The sequence below is a fragment of the Mixophyes fleayi genome, chromosome 5 (genome assembly GCF_038048845.1).
Source record: "Mixophyes fleayi isolate aMixFle1 chromosome 5, aMixFle1.hap1, whole genome shotgun sequence".
NCBI classification, from domain to species: Eukaryota; Metazoa; Chordata; class Amphibia; order Anura; family Limnodynastidae; genus Mixophyes; species Mixophyes fleayi.
The window spans coordinates 70,586,232-70,608,923 of NC_134406.1; the positions used below are offsets into that span (position 1 = coordinate 70,586,232).

Here is a 22,692-nt window from a genome sequence, read left to right on the forward strand (position 1 = left end):
GGTGCTGCTGTTATACCTGGACAGTTCTTATTGCCTGAAAAGGGTTAATCCCTCATCTGATCAGGATCATTATCACCTGTGACTGGCCTTTTAAGACTGCCTTAAGTTTGCTGCTGGTCTTTCTGAGTAACTACTGTGATCAAGTTCTGATTATCTCACTCTTGTTTGTTTCACCATTTTGCACCTTTGTTTGTGACCCAGACCTTGGCTTCATTTACCTTTTCTAACTTTGTCTTCTCCCAGGTATTGTTGTGGATTATCTGGCTTCTGACCCTGGCTTGCCTGACCTTCCTCCTGTCTGATCCTGTACCTGCAATTAACCTGTCTTCCCTGTTATCCAGTATCTCCAGCTTTCCTGCTAAACCTGGTATTCTTGGTATCCTGCTTCATTTGCTAAACCTGGTAATCCTGCTTCATTTGATAAACCTGTTCATCTGGCTACCCTGCAATTCATCTTTTGTGTCTAGTATTCTGCATTTATCTTGAATCTGCTGCATCTATGAATTAAGCATGTTTAACCATTGACTGCACCCAGTTATACCTGTGAGATCCTTGTTTGCAATAAAGACGTTCTATTTTCACGACCACAACTCTCCATAGTATTCATACTGGGAATCACTACCAAACCAAATACCCATTGTGACGAAACGGTTCTCACTGGACTGAGGACTTGTTATTCATCACCAGTTTCTCACAGTTTACTGTACTTTTTATTCTTTGGCCCAGTCTAAGTATATACACCAGAGCATCAATGTATTATGTTATGTTATTCCATGTTGTTAGGTACATTTAGCCTTGCTATTACCTGCAATATTGTAACTCAAATGTCCTTTGTTCTGAGGTATAGCATAGATTTGGGCTGTTGGTAATCAGAACAATGTCTGAGTGATTTTTAAGATAGTTAGCTGGCAGCCCATGTTAATTATCTAGAACAACAGGTAATCTGAAATGAAATTAGGTCAACTGATGTGACATGTGTCTCCACAATATTTTACTAGCTAAAATAGCATTGGGAATTGTATTAATATGTATCAATATAAATGTTATTGTATCAAAATATATCTCAGACTTAGATTGTGTAAAGCTGCAGATACAATGTGTCAAATGTCTTAATATTTCACGCAAGCATGAAGTCATGTTTTTCCCTGATGTAATTTTGTAACCTTTAGTTAAGTTTATTCAGCCAAATAGCTAATCCAGTCAAGCTATTCCATTGTATAATCAAGGTAACATTTAAAGTGTCCACTGATAGACCCTGAAAGGGGAAGGATTCTGACATCTTAACCCGATTCCCTGTGTAGACAGCTAAGAATATAAGAAGAGGAGAATGTGAAGAAGTTCAGTCTAACTTGAAGGATGCTGGTGTACACCAACCCAGCAAAAAGGACTCTGGGCCAGGCATTGCAGTGCCTCCAGAAAAAAAACCTACCGATCAGGGTCTGTGTGAGCTAGTAGCCCAAGCTGGGGGACACAGGACCATACAGCAAAATGGTAGCAGTAATACTGCAGGAGGATAATACTCTGAAGGATACAGAGATTGAAACTTTGGGGTGCTGACTGCAAGAGGCTGCTGGAGGGTACACGCTACCATTTACCCTGTATATTGTGAATGTCTTATGGTGTTGAGCTATTGTAATAAAGCCTTATTTTGCATATATTGTCATCTGTTCGAGTGAGATGAATCCCGCGGAGGGTAACCACCATCCCAGTGAAGGGTGGCTTCCTCACACCGATAAATTGGCCATAGCTTCCAGCTTTTTACAGGTGGCAGACTACATGAAAAATGTGTAAGTTGGGTTTCCTGTTTCTGTGTTTTATTTTTGCTTTATTTTATTAAAGAAACTGTTTTGCATTTTATATGTATGCCAATTTGCAATCAGCATTTTTATTCAATAAACATTGCAACTTTTTGTCATATTAACTACTATTTAACAATGCTCTGTTTTTGGGTGGAATTCAATTACAAGGTTCGCCAGACCTTTGGATGATAGAGGTATAAGCAAAAACCAGTAATGTATTAGGAAACATAATACCCAGAAATAGGCGCAGTCGTACTTCATGCAATGCTCCTACGGGACAGTGCACTGAAATAAATCTCCCGCTTTGTGTTCTTAAAAGATTTGTGTGTGTCAAGTAGGCTTGGTTTTCACAACATTACACTTATGAGAGTAACTAGGTGGTTTGGTTTTGATTAACCCTTTCACATCCACGTCACTCATGTCCAGATAGACACATGCTCTTATTCCTTAGCTGTATGGAGAATACTGCTATATTAAAGCAATTGGGTTAGAAATTCTAAAACAATCTCCCTGTCGAGCCATGATATTCCAGGTAGGTTAACTATAGTATATCACCAAATATACATTATTATTAGGGATTGTTAATTGTACAATATTACCTATTATTAACAGTAAAATCTGTACAAGTGTTTGGGTGAAAGCCATCCATTTAACCATAAAACTTTATGCTAATATTTGGGGGAAAGCAGTTAAATGTTAACTAAATGATATGGCTGCTAAAAAAACAAATAGGCATGAGATGGCGTGGTTTGGCAGCCATATTGACAGGATAACAAATTAACTCATCTTGGGTTTATTGCTTTCTAAATAAATCTCGTTGCAGATACTAGTCAACTTGTAACAATGGGGCACGTTTACAGGGGAATTCAATTAGTCGCAATGTGCTGAGGAACATCGCAAACGCGCATTTTTATTATTAGAGTGAAAAATAACGCTCAGTTTTCCTTGCACCTCCGAAGCGTTATTCTGTACAAAAAATCCACGTGATGTGTCTCGCTGCCGTTCCAGAGACACCTTGCACAGATTTTTATTAGAATTGTATTGTCCCCTTAGAGCCCTTTTGGGCACGATCCCCAAGCTGAGGACTAGCCCACATTAGGTGCCGAAGGTTTGATTGTACCAGAATCCCTCCCTGCTTTAGGACACAATCCTGAGATGGGCAGAGATTAAACAAATTTCGCTGAATTAGCCCATTTTCCACCTTCGCATTCATTATTAAAGTTGAGGCCTAGGTCATGTCGGAAGCTGGGGAACATATTTAGTCGAATCTGTACCTCTCTTTCCTCGTGAGAGCTGAGCTCCAATTAAAGCCTTTACACATTCCAGCTCCACACTTCTCCACAACAGACTACTACAGCACAACTGTGCAGAGCTTCAATTTTATTACACACTAAGACCCACAAACACCAGGACTTAATCTAGAGCCTAGAATACAAACAAGCTTCCAGACTGAAGAGCCTACACATCGGAAATCGGTGTGTGTGTGTGTGTGTGTGTGTGTGTGTGTGTGTAAGCTCCTCAACAACCATCTCCCCTCCAGTTGCACAGTTTCACCCTAGATCCAGCAGCTAATACTGCAGTTTCCTGAGCCTCATCTGTTATACAGTTTACAATAGGGCCCTGGATTGTAGCAGCAATTACAGGCTAACACACCACCTCATCACTATTCATAAAGGTGGTCACTTGGATAAAGCCTTTTAAAGGTCTCACTTACCAGTTCAACCTGTAAACAGACCATTAGACTTTCTTAAATGATCTTCATAATCCTCATTACTAAGTTCTAAATAAGGATTCAGATTTGTGGTCTCTTGAGATATGACATCCACTTATACTACATTGGATAACTCAATATCTGTCCTTTACTCCAGTGTCTGAGGACATCATAAGTATTGCTTCCAACAACACATATGGTTTGACTAGGCCCTTACAGCAAGGCTAACAAATAAAACCAAATTAACCTTAGGAAAGTGTACAGTCATGGCAAAAAGTTTTGAGAATGACACAAAAATTATTTTTCACAAAGTCTGATGCCTCAGTTTTTATGATGGCAATTTGCATATACTCCAGAATGTCATGAAGAGTGATCAGATGAATTGCAATTAATTTCAAAGTTCCTCTTTGCCATGACAATGAAATGTATCCCCAAAACAACATTTCCTCTGCATTTCAGCCCTGCCACAAAAGGAGCCGCTGACATCAGATCAGTGATTCTCTTGTTAACACAGGTGAGAGTATTGACAAGGACAAGGCTGGAGATCACTCTGTCATGCTGATTGAGTTAGAATAACAAATTGAAAGCTTTAAAAGGAGGGTGGTGCTTGAAACCATTGTTCTTCCTCTGTTAACAATGGTTATCTGCAAGGAAACACGTTCAGTCATCATTGCTTTGGACAAAAAGGGCTTCATTGGCAAGGATACTGCTGCTAGTATCAGGGAAAAGTGAATGCTACCATCAGTCCTGTGTCATGCCAACAGTAAAGCATCCTGAGCGCATTCATGTGTGGGGTTGTTTCTTAGCCAATGGGTGTTAGAACACAGACATGAGTAAAGAGTCGTACCAAAACAATAATAATAATAATATAATTGTCAATAAAAGCCTTTGACACTTATGAAATCCTTGTAATTTTACTTCAGTATACCATAGCAACATCTGACAAAAAGGTCTAAAAACACTGAAGCAGCAAACTTTGTTTGAAAACCAATACTTCTGTCATTCTCAAAACTTTTGGCCATGACTATAGACCTAAATTTTATATTTGGGGCGACAAAATGGGCAGAATTCCTGCCAAAATATTTCAAGCTCATAAAAAGCAAACCTATATATATTCCATTAAGGATGTCAAGAGGGATTGTGTCTTCACCTTTGATCAAATCGAACAGGCTGTCTAAAATTATTACACCAACCTCTATCATCTAAAAAAATACTCTCCCCTTCCAGATGAAGACTCTTTCAAGGCTCAAATAAAGGATTACTTGAAATCCATGCAGTACCCATGGATTTTCAATGAAGTTTGTAAATCCCTTAAGCAACCATTCACGAAAGAAGAAATGGATGAAGCTCTAGCTTCAACCCCCAATGGGAGAAGCCTAAGTCCAGATGGGTTTTCTGTCATTTCTTACAAAGCATTCCTAGAAAATCATATGCATTTATTCTTACATGATTGTAATGAAATACCTGTTGAGGACACCTACTTCCCTCAGTCCCTGGAGGCTGACATAATTTTTTTTCCTAAAGAGGTAAAAGGACCCATCCCAGTACTCAAGCTATAGGCTGATCTCCCTGATAAGTAAAGATCTAAAAAACTTATTGCAAAACTACTCACTAATCCCCTAAAGACCCTTCTCCCAGACTTGATACATCAGGACCAGTGGGCCTTGTGTTTTGAAGAGAAGCTAAAGACAATACTACAATACTACTGTGACTGATTTAAGTCACTGTGTAGATAGAAGCAGATATCACTTGATCCTTTTGTCCACGGATGAGGAGATGTCATTCGACTGGCAATTTATGTCAGGCATGCTGGAGCACTTGGGATTGGGTCCTCTTTGCTATCATAGGTTGTTGCCATTATATAATTCCCAAACACAACCCAGTCAGGCAGAATTATAGTGATCTACATCCCTTCCAAAATCCTGGTCCACCACTTAGCAGAGAAAAGACATCTTAAAAAATGTTGACCCCCGCTTTTTTTCCCCTAGTGCATCCGTTACCCCTTAATTGTTATATTTTCCTGATTTTATTTGTTCTCTTTCAGTTTTAATTTTAAAGGATGTACTTAAGATTTCTTACTGTTAGGATCTAGGCAAGCATTAATTGAAATGTTATTTGAAATCGCTTTGGGAGTCCATCATATTGTGTCTTTGTCTGACCTATATCATCTGACACGGGTTATCGGGAAAATGACTACCACCGGTATCCAATGGGTGTTGTATAACAATTAGTTTACCAGTAATGTAATAATAATGTTACCATTTATCAATTTGAAAATAACTCACCTTTCTGCCAAACTTGTAAGAGCGAGCAGAGCTCCCAGCAACACATTACTGTCTCTAGCAGCTAGGAGTTTTACTAGAGTCTGAAAAAATAAAAGTTATATACAGATACAACATATGAGTTCAAGCTGAATGTAGAATATAATTAATGTTTAAAGGGATAATATGGTGTGTAAATTACAAAGTGGAACACTTTACTAGTTAGTCATTGATAAAATTAACAAAATCCAGGATTTTTCTAAAACACTATCAATAGCAGGAAGCGATACTTTTATGCCAAATTGTTCCGTATCATTCCATAATCCCTATAGCACCCTTTCCCATCCTATACCACCTTGTTAAAAAGGCTTCCAAATGTTAGATGAAATAAAGTTTCCTGCATTTTTGTGCTGGTCTCTTAAAACATGTTTATAGTCCTGACTGCAACCAAACCACATAATTTCTTCATATTTTTGTCACTAAGCACAGCTGTTGTACAATGACATCCTTGCATACTGTGCTCTGCATTGTGTACCATGCTCCGTAGATCTGTCACATCTTTTTCAAGGTTTTCTACCTTAAAAAAGACCAGATTTGTTGTTTGAAACACACTGGAAGAATTCAGGGTCCCGCAGCGTCCTGTCAAGGCCATTGTATTCAACTATAGGCATTGTATAGCTGTAGGAGATCCCAGCCTGTTACTTAAAAGTGCTATGTACAGTGCTACATAATATGACAGCGTTTTACAAATAAAAAGATCTAAATAATATCACTAAACCTATTTCTGGTTGGAAGGACTGCATATGCTAAGGATTCTATTGTATAGGAATTTACATGGTTTGTGCTATTTTTATATTGGAAGTGTTATTGCATTAAAGTCACATTTTTTTTTAATCAAAGATAATACACAAATTATTTGGCTCTTTTCCTTTGAACAACATATGTACACATTGATGGTTCCTATCCTGAGGACTGAATATTTGAATAAGATGTTGGAGGTCCCTTTTGGAGAAAGGTGTTAAATGCTTCCCACAATATTTGTGGAGTGTAAGTGCATTGCTAAAGGGGGAGAATGCGGAGAAGTTGCACTATTCTTGTGCCTTTGCAATTAACATTTTGAAGGATACTGTATATATGGAATTCTTCTAATGACTTTCATCATCTAGTTATACTATTGCTACCACTTGTGAGATATATATATTGATCTGATTTACTAAACTATATTTTATTAAATGATCTGTTTTTATTCAAGTTTTTCAAATTATCTGGCTGGAAAGAAATAAGAAATATGTAAAAAAAGGTCCAAGCAGAACAAAACAGATCACTTAAGTATCCTCAATTTTTTGTGTAATATGACATCCCTGAAAATTATTTATTTCTGTAAATTGTTTATTGAAATTTAATGGCATTTTGAAGGTCCTTTAGCTGCAGACACCGGAGCACAGGTTATTTTTCAAATTGAATATAGCTTAAGGAACCTATCATAGGGATTGTACAGTTAACTAAATGTATGATAAAGAAGTACATATATTTTTATGTTACCTAAGCCTAGCACATTTATTTTATGTATATTCACACCATACGTCCAGGGCCACCTTAACAACTTTATGGGCCCCCGGGCAATGCAGTGTACCGGGCCCCTGAAAAAAATAATATATATATATATATATATATATATATATATAAATAGTGTGTGTAAAAAAAAAAATATATGTATGTAAAAAAAAACGTGATTATATATATAATCACTTTTTTTTTACATATATATATATATATATATATATATATATATATATATATATATATATATATATATATAGGGGCCCCCTTAACTTACCTTAAGTCCGGTCCTCTTCTTTTTTCTGCGCCGCTGAGTCTCTTCTGCCCTCTTCTGTGCTGTGGTTGCATTCACTGTGAGCACAGCACGGAAGAGGGGACCAGGGAGGGAGCCGGATCACCGCTGATGTGACCGCAAGGTAAGTATTTAAAAATAAAATTAAAAAAACATTTTTTTTTTTTTCTTTTTTTTTTTTTTTTTTAGGATTCGGACGGGCCCCCCTTGCCTGCAGGGCCCCGGGGCACCTGCCCATCGTGCCCAATGGAAGAGACGGCCCTGCATACGTCACTTTTCCGCATCCACCTCCACTTTGCTGTCACCTATAACCCCTAGGCCCTTCCAACCACTTGCTGCCTGGCTCTCCCACTTCCTTTCTTCCAACCTACCCACTCTCATTCTTGCGGAATTCAGCGTTCCCATTGACAACCCTCACCTATGCCCATGGTCTCATCCAGACACCATGATGGCTACTCCCTGGACCTCCTGTTCTTTTACCTCCATGATAGCTCACCCTCTCTAACTCATTCTTCTAACTCTCTGACCACAACCACCTCAACTTCCACCTCTCCCCACCTCCCTCTCCCAAACCTGCAATGTGTGGACACTAAACAACATGCACTATCTCTGCATCCCTTGAACCACTGCTATCCCTCTTCCTCCAACATTCCAAACAATAACAATAACCTTGGCATTCCAAGTTTACTTGCTACCTACAAAGGTGCTCCTGTTCTGCTCAGCGTTTCAGGAAGAAATCCCACTCTGAACGCACTTTATCTACTTTAAATTCATGGGGTCATCCTATTACATGGCACTCTCTCTTGCCAAACAGACATTCTTCCAAACCCTCATCTCCTCCCAAAAACAACAACAGCCCCAGTTGCCTCTTCCACAATCACCTACCTTCTCTGTCCCAGCTCCTCCTCTCTGCACACAACTTTGCCTCCTACTTCAAGGGGAAAATTGTTTACATCCCTGTCAATATATCTTGATAAACATTGATGATGATGATGCTAATTTCACATGATAATATTTACTAATTCTATTTAACTGATTATGCTAGTATATTATACATACATATATTACAATATGAGCTGCAGGTATTGTAAAATGTACTATAGGAAAGAGGTCCTTTTATTATGCCTCGGCCCTGCCTTGACTAATGTCAGACACTACAGGCTAGAAACACAGGAAACATATTGTGTATATTTTTACTGTAATGCTGAGCAAGGGAAAAAAGTGGGAGGTGGAGAGATAAAATAAAGGTTACTTTTTAATAATGTAAATATATCTTTATTATTATTTTTACAGGTGAACACATGCGATATGGTCCCTTACTTTGTGCACTTCACTTTTTATCACCCACTCCCTTTGATCTTTAGCAGCAGACAGTTTTTGAAAGATATCTGCAAAAAATTAAATGTTGCATTTTTAAAATGTTATATAAATGACATCAAACCATCATAAAATAAGTGTAGAAGGTAAAAATGCTAAATTTAACAATTGGTATCATGACAATAATTTGTAGAAAGACTTTGGCCTAGATTTACTAAGCTGCGGGTTTGAAAAAGTGGGGATGTTGCCTATAGCAACCAATCAGATTCTGGCTTTCATTTATTTAGTACCTTCTACAAAATGATTGCTAGAATCTGATTGGTTGCTATAGGCAACATCCCCACTTTTTCAAACCCGCAGCTTAGTAAATCTAGCCCCTTGACTTAAATACCATTTCAGTGAGAAGCTTTGATAGTAGGAATATTTTATTTAACCATTTGTTGCATCTTTATTTGTTTTACTATTACAGCTATTGTGGAACTACAGGTTCAACAGCAGGCACTGGTAGCCAAGGGCGTGCTTGCATTTGCTTATTCCACAAGTTCCAGCGCGCACAAACAGTCAATGGCTGCCAGGACTTGTGTTATGATAATAACTAGGACTACTGGGGTGTCATGTTTGTCGTTATGTTCACAACCAGCTCCCCATGTTGATAACAAGAAATGGAAAAAGGATAATAGGCACCTACTGAGGCACAAAGAATACATTTTCAGTCTCAATGTCAACATAAAAATGTCTTTCTCTGTCTCAATTCCAAGACAGAGGAAGGACATAGATGAATTTTGTAGATAGCTAGATCCTAACATTACTCACAGTATCATAGGTATATATATATATATATATATTCTCCTCAATCCAAATCGATAGGAAGGTCCTTCAAAGGGTAGAAACAAACCATCCACTTTCTTGCAAATGTATGTGTATAATACACTCCTGCTGACACTTTTATCCGTGTGGCTTCTCACTGCAGGTGTTTAATGGGATAAGGTTCGCGAAACAACTCTCTCCTGCTTTGCCTCCTACCTCTCTGGCTGCTCTTTTAGCGTGTCTGCTTTTGATTCTCCCCCCTCCCCTTCTCTCCTTTCTATTGGGAGTCCCACAAGGCTCTGTCCATGGCCCTCTGCTCTTCTCTCTCTACAGCACCTCTATTGGTGAACTCATTCAATCATTTGGCCTCCAATACCACCTCTATGCTGATGACATGCAAATCTATCTTTCCTCCCCTGACCACTCTCCCGCTTTCCTAACCCAGGTATCTAGCTGTATTTCTGCTGTAACTACCTGAATGTCACAGCGCTTCCTGAAACTCAACATCTCCAAATCCGAGCTCATCATACTTCCTCCTGCCAATGTTGCTATCCCTCCCAATATCTCCCTCTTGGCTGACAACATCACTCTTTCTCCTGTCACGCAAACCCGCTGCCTTGGAGTCATCCTTGACTCAGCTCTCAACTTCCCCTCATATCCAGTCCCTCACCAAATCCTGCATCTTCCTCCTCAATAACATCACAAAAATCCATCCCTTCCTCTCTCAGGAAGCAACCAAAATCCTGGTCTATCCACTCAACATTTCTCGTCTGGACTATTGCAAACCTCCTTCTCACTGGCCTTCCTGACTCTCACATTTGTGACCTTCAATCCATACAGAATGCTGTGGTTAGGCTCATCTTCCTCTCTCACCACACCTCTTCCGCTTCTCCTCTGCGTAAATCCCTATCCCTTTCAGAATTCAGTTCAAGCTCCTTATCCTCACTTACAAAGCCCCTACCAACACTTCTCCCCCTTACATCTCTGACCTTGTCTCGAGGTACATACCTACCCGGCCACTCCACTCTGTCTCTGACCTCCGTCTCAATTCACCTCTCATTACCTCCTCCCATGCTCGCCTCTAAGACTTCTGCCATGCTGCCCCTAATCTTTGTAACTGCCTACCCCATCTCACTTGACTCTCCCCAACCTTCAGTCCTTCAAACGCTCACTCAAAACTTTGAGTGAGCGTTTGAAGGACTGAATGTGAAACCTTTTCACTATCACCTATCCATCTTTTCCCAGTTGGTCCTACTGTATCTCACCACCCCTCCCTCTAAAATGTAAGCTCTTGTGGGCAGGGCCCTCTCTACCTATTGTCTGTCTACTGCCTGACTCCAAGTCACGTCTTTTGCTGCACTCTGTGTGAGTGCCCATAGCATTAATCACACTCATCTGTGCTATTTATTTGTAGTACCTCATCTATTTGTTACTTGCTTCTGTATCTGGCGCTACAATATCTCTAGCGCTTTATAAATAAATACAATAATAATAATAATAATAAATGGTTTTTTTGTGTACAACACTAAATAAGGCCCATAGTGACTGATGTACTATGTAAGGGTTAAAAAAAAAAAAAAAGAGAACAATTTATGTTTTTCTATGCTCTGACTGCTCAGGAGACAGAGCATCTATACACAAATGCAGTGATAGTGTAAGAGTCTTTCTGCATATTGCTGTATTGTCCCTTCCGGGCGGCTTCCGTCCTTCCATTAGCTTCCCTGCTGCATCAATGTTGGCAAAGCAGCTGAACTGATATGTAATCAGGTTGCTCCTGGGAGCGATTAACATAAGCACTCATGCAGGGCTATTGGGTATATTCTATAAGGTTGAGTCAAAATGTCTTTGATGGAACAACTATACAATTTTAAACCTCACGCTATTAAAACGTATTTATTTAGCATATAAAATGTTTTTTTTTAATCCGTCTTTATGCATTAACAAAGTTGTTTCCACCACTGTTATTTTCAACAAAACAACTATGAAAAGCTCACTACTATGAAATACATTTTAGAGTAGTCTATATTTAGACATAGCAAATGCCTTTGTTTAAAATGTTGATTTTGTATTAAGTCAGTCTTAGGGGGGTATTCAATTGTTAGCGAGATGCGTTAAAATTTTGCGCTCAAAAAAAGAAAACCTGCGCTCGTTTTTTCCTGTTCGAGCGCGCATTTAAAAAAAAACAACCCTCAATTCAATTGTTTTTTTGCATGCACCCCCTCGCGCTCTATTATTGGTCCTAGCGAGTTTGAAATGGTTAAGGCACTCATTTTACTATAAAAAAATAAAAGTAAATTAATGCAATCAAGAATGGCCCCAGCACTGCAAAGGAGATTGGGCCCCTACACTGCAATCAAGAAGGGCCCCAGCACTGCACAAGAGAATGGGCCCCCACACTGCAATGAAGAAGGGCCCCAGCACTGCAAGCAACAATGGCCCCCCCTGTACAGCAGAATTAAAGATTTTACAAGGAGGTAAATTTTTTGAAATTTACAAACATTTCTTGAACACTGGCCAAGCATGGACATTTGTAAGGTAGAAATATTTGTGGGACAGTGGACAAGCCGGACATTTCTTCGAAGGTACAAAATAATTTTTGGGACTTTGCGTAAATTAGTGTGTGTAGGTAAAGCATCATAAAAATGAGGATTTCGTCCATGGTGAGTATTTTGTTTTTTGTTTTTTTCCAATAAAAATCTATGGTGTACATGAGGGTGTTTACTGTATTTCTTGGGGTTTTATTATTTTTAATAAAGATTTGTGGTTGGAATGAGGGTGTTGTGCTTTTATTTAACATTTTGCTTTGTGGAACTACAGATCACAGCCAGCCGTGGGTGTAAGAGCAGGTTGGCACTTGTGGTTCTACTACAAGTGCAAACATGCCCTGGGTGCTATGGGTACGCTGGTGCTTGTAGTTAGACAAGTAGCAGCATGCCCACACTATTTAGGCCAACATGGCTGGCTGGGACAATTTTTTTTTTTTTTCCATACAAAATCCCCATTTATTACCCTACTACCCACAGCCCAGGGGTAGTAGGAAGAGCCCTAGTGCTATCGACACTGGGCTGGGTGTCCCTAGGGGGGTGGCCCGCTTACATTTTTCAGCGGACCACAATCCCTAGGGAATCCAGGCCAGCGCTGAACAGTCTGTGGGTGTTTAGTCATTATGGCCGTGGGACTCAAACTGCGTTTCCACCCCCCCGTTATAGTGCCTATTACCCCGGCTGGTTTGCCTAGTGCTGGTTCAATTAAATTAGGGGGAACCCTACGTCAAATTTTTCAAAGTGTTTAACTCACACATCAATAGCCTGACAGCACTAGGGCGAAGACTAAAAAGAGGGGGGAGCAAACAATTTTTCTTTTAAAAAAAAAAAAAAAAAAACATGATACTTTTGGCACAACCACCCCCCCGCCCCCCTCCCCCCTATTAAAAACAAAAAAATAATATAAAAAAAGTTTAAATACATGCACCACTATGGTTTTTTCTAAAGGGGGAAATTTCCAAAAATTATTAATTATTATACACTTTTTTAAGTACTTTTCTTTTTTTAGGTTACTTTTATGAACTTTTACACTTATTTTCTCAGTTTAATGTATATTCTTCTTAACTTAATAAAAAAAAAATTTCTTTGAGCAGACCATGGAGGTGCGAGATAAAACAGCATATTTGCCTTTTTCACACTAGGCGTTAAAAAACAATTTAATAGCTATTTCCGCTAAGGGTTCGCAGCCAGCCTATACTTTAACATTGACAAATGCTTGGAGCGCGATAACACCGTTTCGGTACAAAAAAAAAAAAAAGATTAGAATTGCGTGAGAAGTTTTCGCGCTCGAAAATAAGGTAAAATAGCAAAAAAATGACTTTGCACGCTCGAACTTACAAATTCGCTAACAATTGAATACCTCACTTAAATAGTGATAAAATTACACATATTCAATAAAGGCGATGTTTTCTTTATTCTAATTAACTAATCCATGCCCAGTTTTCATTCACTTCCATAAGAAAGGGCAGAAGTAGCAGAAAGAGAATACCATAGAAAGTTGTATAATATCATAACAATTTACTTTCTATTATACAATACATTATTAAGGCCTTATTTAAAATAAACTAGTGACACTAATATATCATTGAAGAAGAAATATTGACATGTTCTGCCTTTTAAAAAAAAAAAACATTTGGTTAGGACACAATTATTAAGTAATACTTACAGGTCATATTGACCAGCTTGTCAACATCAAACTCATCTTCACCAGAGGAGAGGTATGCATTACATGTAGTCTGCATATACTGAAAATAAGAATCATAAAGAGTTCACAAAATATCCAGCAGATGGCGAATCAGCATTACAATCAAGTTTTTATAGCATTATATAATGAGCAATGCAACACACATATCAAACTTGTATGTTCTCGACATTTCAACATTTTAGAACATAGGAGAGGGCCCTAATTCATTTCAGCACTGGAACACAGATAATAGACAAATGCTAAAAAAAACAGTTCATAGAAATACAACTCCACTATTCTGCCTTTCTTTGAGTTAGTTTTAATACTTTCTGCGGCAATTGACTGCATACACAAATACATGTAGTCCCTAAACCAGTGGTTCCCAAACTTTGCAGTTCGCGGCACCCTTAGAGTCTCCAAATTTTTTCAAGGCACCCCTCCAAAATAATTATTGAGCAGTCCTGTTTTAGAAGTAGTTGGGTCAAAAAATTGTAATAAGTATTTAAGTCAGGACAGAAATACTTATTTAGTTGTATGCAAAAATGCCCCCTCTGCATCCAGACACTCTGCCCTCAGGCACTCTGCCCCCTCTGCATCCAGACACACTGTCCCCCCTCCTCTGCTCTGTCACGCTGTCCCCCCTCCTCTGCCCTCTCTCACAATGTCCCCCTCCTCTACCCTCTCACACGCTGTCCCCTCCTCTGCCCTCTCACACGCTGTCCCCTCCTCTGCCCTCTCGCCCTGTGTCCCCCTCCACTGCCCCTCTCGCCCTGTGTGCCCCTCCACTGCCCCTCTCGCCCTGTGTCCCCCTCCACTGCCCCTCTCGCCCTGTGTCCCCCTCCACTGCCCCTCTCGCCCTGTGTCCCCCTCCACTGGCCCTCTCGCCCTGTGTCCCCCTCCACTGGCCCTCTCGCCCTGTGTCCCCCTCCACTGGCCCTCTCGCCCTATGTCCCCCTCGCTGTCCCCATCCTCTGCCTCGCTGTCCCCATCCTCTGCCTCGCTGTCCCCATCCTCTGCCTCGCTGTCCCCATCCTCTGCCTCGCTGTCCCCATCCTCTGCCTCGCTGCCCCCATCCTCTGCCCTCTGTCCCCATCCTCTGCCCTCTGTCCCCATCCTCTGCCCTCTGTCCCCATCCTCTGCCCTCTGTCCCCATCCTCTGCCCCCTGTCCCCATCCTCTGCCCTCTGTCCCCATCCTCTGCTCTCTGTCCCCATCCTCTGCTCTCTGTCCCCATCCTCTGCCCTCTGTCCCCCTCCTCTGCCCTCTGTCCCCATCCTCTGCCCTCTGTCCCCCTCATCTGCTCTCTGTCCCCCCCCTCTGCTCTCTGTCCCCATTCTCTGCTCTCTGTCCCCCTCCTCTGCTCGCTGTCACGATCCCTAGGGAAAGGGATGTGAACCATTCACATGTATGTAGCCATATAAATCACAATGCAGCAAAAAGTGTTTATAATAAACAAGTGATACATCCAATATAACAGTAGAAGAAGGACAGCTATCTAACCAATTAGAAAAAAGATATGAAGTGGACGCCGAATAAGGTAAAAATATCGTCTCCATGACATAAATCTGTTGAACTTTAGTCGTGATAAACAACATGGACGAGGGGGTGAACAGATTTCTAAAATTGGGCAATAGAGACCCTAGTTTCTATGGGAATGTGACCTACCACAACCACATATCGCTTATGATGCTGAAGATGTGGGGGTGTGTAACTGAAGAAGAGCTATTTCGGGGAAAGGGAGTAATGAAATAGACACCACTACATTTATCAAGTCACCCCATAAAGTCTGCAATTTCAGGTAAGACCAAAAGATATGTAGTAAGCTCCCAATTCCACCACAGCGCCTCCAACAAATGTTAGAAACACTCAGCATAAATCTATGAAGCCTCTCAGGGGTCAAATAGATTTGGTGAATTAGCTTAAAGCGCATTTCCAAATGATTGATACATTTCAACATTTTAGACACATGCAAGAGGATATGTTCCCAATCAGGGTCATATGTAGATCAACGTCCCATTTGAATATAACAGAGAGCTTGCTATCATCATTGAAAGAGTAGAAGCATATACCAAGATGAGATTCCCCTAACTCGATTAGACGGGGACAAGCACATAGATATATAAGGAAGGGGGGGGGCTAAGGAAATGAGGGAGTTGGGTATAGAGTGCAACCGGTGGTGGATTTGAAGATATTATATAGAAATCTCTACCAGGAATCATGAAATGGTCCTGAGGGTGGGAGGAAAGAGTTGTCAATAAGGAGCTGATGTTTAACAATACCCTGCACATGCCAAGCTATCAGACTGAGATTCTGGATCAATTTGGATAGTCCCAAAACAGACAGATGAGAGGGCGGAAGTGTGAAATCAGGGGTTCGATGATCAGTTTATCCCATGCCATAAGGGAGTCGTGAATACACGGGGTCTAGACTTACTACCTACAAACAACAAGTCCACCAGGGGGAACAGATGGGAGGATTGCTGTTCAATGAAGACCCATCACTTGAGGCCAACCAATCTCTGAGTTGATCTCTGAGTTGATCTAACAAGCAGGCCATCTGATAGAATTCCAAGTTAGGCAAGGCCATATCCCCCTTCAATTTGGACCTTATCATTTTGATGTTTGCTACTCCAAATAAAATCTAAAGACACTTTATAAAATATATTATTGAAATGACTGGGAGAAAAGTAAGGGATGGACTGAAATAAAGATATAGAATTTTTGGAAGAAGCATCATTTTAACGGCTGCAATCCTACCTAACCACGACACTACATAGTTAAACCACAACTTTCTCAAAGTAGTACACTGAGTCATCAGGGAGATATATTACTAACAACAAAATCAGAGGGGGGTATGACATATACCAATACCCAAATAGATCAGAGAAGACGGTTGACAAATGTAACCAGATTTCTCCTTAAGAGATTCTTGACTGGCCGAAGACTAAGATTTCAGATTTAGCTTGTGAAATTTGTAAAAAGAGACCTCAGAATATTCCTTTTGGATCAGTTGTATGATCAACAGTGAGGTCATCAGCAAAGAGACATCGTTTATGGCAGCTGTCACCTATAGAGGAATCTACCACCAGAGGAGACTGGTACAGTTTTATAGCTAAAGGTTCGATCATAAGTGCAAAAATTAAAGGGGATAATGACACCCCTGATGGGTACCATTAAAAATATCAAACCGATCAGACAAGAAGCCGTAATTAAAGATGCACGCCGAGGGGTCCGAGTACAATGTAGCAATAGCATTCAGGAAAGAGTCATCAAAGCCAAAATTGGCCAAGACAGAGGACATACAGCCCCAGTGCAATCTGTCAAATGCCTTTTCCGCATCTAACAACAGGGGGTCTTGATGAAGAAGATGAAGCTTAACTACATCAAATACCTGCCTAACATTATCTGGTGCTTACCCGCCACTTATAAATCTCACCTGATCTCACAAATTCAACTGAGGGAGGACAGAATTTTGATGTCAGAGTTTAGCAACATACGTAGGACAGCAGTTTTGACAAGCAGTGGAATCTTTTCCCGGTTTAAGGATAGTGATGATTTGAGATTCCAACATTTCATTAGGGAATGTGTAATGTTTAGTAATGTGGTTAAACAATGCCCTAACATCATGAGTTAGGTCAGTATCGAAAATGCGAGATAAATGTTATTCGTGAAACCATTGGGGCCTGGCTCTTTATCTTTTTTTAGAGACTTTTTATTGCACGACCTCCTCCGTAGTCCATGGAGATGACAAGGAGGCCACAACATATTGGGAAATCGAGGCGAAAGTCTTAGAGCCCAAAAAACAACATATGGATCCCTGTAGGTTGTGGGGTAGAACTATTGGTATGCAAATTACGACAAGCTTTCATAATAAATTTATTCGCTATCTCTAAGGGTTTCAAAGACGATAGTCACCGGAGTCAGAAAAGAATTTAATCAGGTTGATAGCATTTTTTTCCCTTAAGTTATTGGCCAATAGTTTATTAGCTCTGTTTCCGACAGTATAACATTTCTGTTGGCAACAGGCTACAGCAATATACACCTGACTCATAGCTAATGTATGTAACTTGTGACGGATATCAGCTAGTTCAGTTTTAATTGAGGGGATATATTGTAGGGACAACTTGTCTTTCAAAAGCAGGTGAATACAGGAGTACGAACCATGAATAAGAAAAGAAAAATGATTAATCTCTAGTAACAGGGTGCTTCACTTCCAGGCATCATATTGATCGTATCCTTAAAGGATCTGAGAAAAAAAACTGAAGACGTGCGGGGATCAAGAGAGGGAGAGAAGTGTTGTATTTTTAATAAAGCACATCACGTGCATGATTGTGAGACTGTGGTGTGATATCATTATTACTTTTCCCCTTCACAGCTTGTATGCAGTAAATCTTTAACTCATTAACAGTCTACAACTATTAGTCTATATAAGAATAGCAAAATAAGAAGAATAGTACAAAATCATCTATTTGAAAGATATAAAAAATAATAAATAACTTTAATTATTATCAAAACAAAAATAATATATTCTGACCTTGGCAACTTAAAAGGTATTGGATCTATTATCCAGAATGCTTGGAATCTACAATCTTATAAGATAAGGGGTTTATGTGTAATTTGGAGAACTATACACTAAATTGCATTTTACACCCCATCTTCCCCCACACCTTTGGGGAGTTTCAATTAATCTCGATGTGCCGCTGGACATCAACGCAATGTCCAGCTGCACACACTGCCAGCAATTAGTGTAAGGAATCCCTATTCAGCAGTGTACCCCATGCTTCATGATCGTGCATGTGTGTATGACTTTATTATTGAACAGCTACAATTATTTCCCTTTCTTATTTTCAAGGTAAGTGAATAAATTCAAACATTTACTCCATATACCACCAGCCACACTGTGAAACAATACTAAAATTAATATAATGAGTCTGGTTTCTAATAAATTATATACTTACCTGTGCAAGGGTGTCAATGCCATCAATTTGATGAAGCACCCCCTGAATTAAAAGAAAGATAACAATGAAATAACTCATGTTTATACTATAAAATATAATAATGCAGCTATAAGTAAGTGGTAGCTATTGCAGCAACCCATTTACAATCATTGTAAGGTGTATGTGTACGTTGATCCGGATTAAGGGGCGCACACCAGGAGTGTGTGCCCCAGGTCTCCCTCTGTTAGGCAGCAGATCTATTGATCAGTCCCTCCCTCACTGGTTCGCCAGAACCAATACCTAATCTTAGACTCGGTTTGGCGAACCGGTGACTACAGGCTGAGTCACCATCTTCGTTGGTGGGGGGAGCAGGCTCCGTGAAAAAAAAAAAAAAAACATACGCACCTGTCCGCGGCGTCGGCACTCCTCCTCCCTCGTCCGTTCGCACTGAATGAATCTCACCACTGGGCCTATTAAATTAAGATGGGGGTGATGGGACCTTTAATGTAATGCTGGGGTGGTTTGGAATTATTGATTGAATGTGGTGGGGCTCAGTTTGGGGAGGATGGCTATTTATTAAATGTGAATATTAATTATTTAATGCTGGAGATGCTGAAGATGGTTGTGGGAAATGGTTAAGTTAAACATAAATGCTATTAATTTATTGCTCGGGCTGTTTGGAGGAAGGGAAATAGTTTATATAATAAATGGGATTACTATTACTTTAATGTTGGGGTTGGTTGGAGGAAAATAGGTCTATTTTCTAAATGTGTATACTATTAATTTAATGTCAGGGCTGGCTGGAGGGAAATAGATCTATTTATCAAATACGTGTACTATTATTTTAATGTGTGTGCTATTGATTTAATGCCAGGGCTGGTTTGAGTTTTCTAAATCTTATGTACCCATTTTTTGTTCCAAACAGGGCCCCCAAAATTCTAGGATCCAGACAAGCAGCAACTAAAGACACCAGAAACCACAGGTGGTGAAAGTGACAAAAACTGGTGAGGTAGTCCCGAATTTTAGTGAATTTCTCTCTTGGGATCTATGTCCCCTTTCACACTGTACTGCTCGTGAGACAGAGCTGTAGTGCACACAGTATCATCATCATCACCATTTATTTATGTAGCGCCACTGATTCCGCAGCGCTGTACATAGAACTCACTCACATCAGTCCCTGCCCCATTGGAGCTTACAGTCTAAATTCCCTAATATACACACACAGACAGAGAGAAACTAGGATCAATTTTGATAGCAGCCAATTAACCTACTAGTATGTTTTTGGATTGTGGGAGGAAACTGGAGCACCCGGAGGAAACCCATGCAAACACGGGGAGAACATACATGCTGAATTACAGTTTCTGATATTTGCTCTGTCATAGAGTACTGTTTTGGCCATGACAAGAATTCTCGCAAATACTGTTTTATCTGTGTACACATTAAAGTGTTATCTAATTTCATTGTTTACCTGTGTTTAGAGTAGAGATGGTCACTGACCCCCGTGTTTTGGTTTTGGATTCGGTTTTGGATCTGGATTACCGTCGTGTTTTGGTTTTGGTTTTGCAAAACCGCCATTGCGTGTTTTGGTTTTGGTTTTGGTTTTGTTTTGCTATTTTTTTGGAAAATCCATGTTTTTGGGCCTAAATTAACCCAATTTAGTGCTCCAACTGTTTTAGAGACAAGTAATCTAATTGTTGAGGTAATAAATCATCCAAAAAAACAGTTTAATTCTTCGTTGGTAGGCCTATTCTACACACAAAACAGATTGTCTTCCTCTCCATCTATGCATATTGGCAATGCAGCCATCGTCTTTGAATGTATATTACACCCTACACTTATAGTTAAATATGTAAAGAAATGGAAAAAGCCAGTTTGGTTTCTGTCTCTCAAGGCCCCCCTCCACTTGTATAAAATACCAAAAAATTCAGCCATTATAGAATGTACAATATTAATTGACATGGAGAAAGCCAGTTTGGTTTCTGTCTCTCTAGGCCCCCCTCCACTTGTATAAAATACTAAAAAATTCAGCCATTATAGAATGTACAATATTAATTGACATGGAGAAAGACAGTTTGGTTTCTGTCTCTCTAGGCCCCCCTCCACTTGTATAAAATACCAAAAAATTCAGCCATTATAGACTGTACAATATTAATTGACATGGAAAAAGCCAGTTTGGTTTCTGTCTCTCTAGGCCCCCCTCCACTTGTATAAAATACCCAAAAATTCAGCCATTATAGACTGTACAATATTATGAAAAATGGACAAAGCCAGTTTAGGGTCACTCTGTCTATGACACCCTACCCTTAAGGATAAATTGCCCTAACAGCAGCCTTTCAAGATGGTATGTGATATGGAAATGCCACAAGTCCCTTTCCTCTTTGGGGGTAGATTGCACCCTACACTTACATAGAAAGTTTTAAAAAGATGTTATCGGCATCATCTTCAGCTTAATCCTCACCCTCATCAGTGTGTACGTCATCATCACAGACTATCAATTCATCGCCGCTTGAATCCGCCATTAGAGAACAGTCAGTGCTTGGATGTCTTGGATGGTGAAGGCCTTCCTCGTGGAAGATGTAGTTCATTTTTATAAACATCATTTTCTCCACATTTTTGGGAAGTAACCTTCTACGGCGATCACTGACTAAGTTCCCTGCTGTGCTGAACACTCGTTCAGAGTACACACTGGAGGGTGGGCAGCTTAGGTATTGCAAAGCAAGTTTGTACATGGGTTTCCAAATGGCCTGCTTTTCTTCCCAGTAAGGAAAGGGACTGTCTGACATTTCCATATCAACTACCTCTTGAAAGTAATCCTCCACCATCCTTTGCATGTTTATACTCATATTGGATGGAGTTATGGGCAAAGTGACACATTTTTTTGAAAAATCCTTCAAACCAGCCCAGATGTTAAATTGTTCTGGTCTGCCCCCTGTGTCTTCCCTGCTTCTTTTTTGGAAATTTAATTTTTTACGAGCAACAGCTTGAGAAAGTGAAGGAGGACACGTCGTCAAGCCGAGGCCCAGTTCAGCGGCCAACTTGCTGAGCAATAGCTCCTTGCAAAAGTTCACATCTCGCTGATTTACAAGTAAAGACTCAATGTAGGTTTTAAACCTTGGATCAAGCACAGTGGCCAAAACGTACTGATCCAAGTTCAAGATCTTAATAACTCGAGGATCATTGTGAAGCGAATTAAGTACTTGATCGACAAGGCCAACATTCTTTGCTGAATTGCTTGCTTTCAGCTCCTCCTTCATTTTCTCAAGCTGCTTTTCCAATAGTCTAATTAAAGGAATGACTTGGCTCAAACTAGCAGAGTCTGCACTGACCTCACATGTCACAACTTCAAATGGTTTCAGCACCTTGCACAGCACTGAAAGGATTCCCCACTGTGCAAGAGTGAAATACATCCCCCCTCCTTTCCCAATGTCATGACTTGTGCAATATGCTTGGATGGCTTTGCGCTGTTCCTCCATCCTCTGAAGCATGTACAGGGTGGAATTCCACCGAGTTACCACCTCTTGCTTAAGTTGGTGGCAGGGCAAGTTAAACTGCTCTTGGAGCTGCTGTAATCTCCTACATGCTGTGGCTGAATGCCTGAAATGGCCTGAAATTTTACGGGCCACCGAAAGCATCTCCTGCACCTCACGGTTATTTCGTAGGAAGCTCTGCACCACCAAGTTGATGGTGTGAGCAAAACAGGGAATATGTTGGAAATCACCCAGCTGTAATGCTCGCACTATATTGTTGGCGTTATCTGAAATGACATACCCTGGGGAGAGTCCA

General features: G+C 40.2%; 1 protein-coding gene across 1 annotated transcript in view; it reads right to left on the reverse strand.

The window, feature by feature from the left end:
* The window catches only part of NEK10 (NIMA related kinase 10), a 241,337-nt gene that overhangs the window by 176,790 nt on the left and 41,855 nt on the right, over positions 1 to 22,692 (reverse strand). The window contains exons 7-10 of the mRNA XM_075211267.1: positions 18,931 to 18,972; positions 13,957 to 14,035; positions 8,944 to 9,011; positions 5,796 to 5,875 (exon numbers count right to left, since the gene is read on the reverse strand). Of these exons, the coding sequence (XP_075067368.1) occupies positions 5,796 to 5,875; positions 8,944 to 9,011; positions 13,957 to 14,035; positions 18,931 to 18,972 (269 nt within the window). The remainder of the gene's footprint in view (positions 1 to 5,795; positions 5,876 to 8,943; positions 9,012 to 13,956; positions 14,036 to 18,930; positions 18,973 to 22,692) is intronic.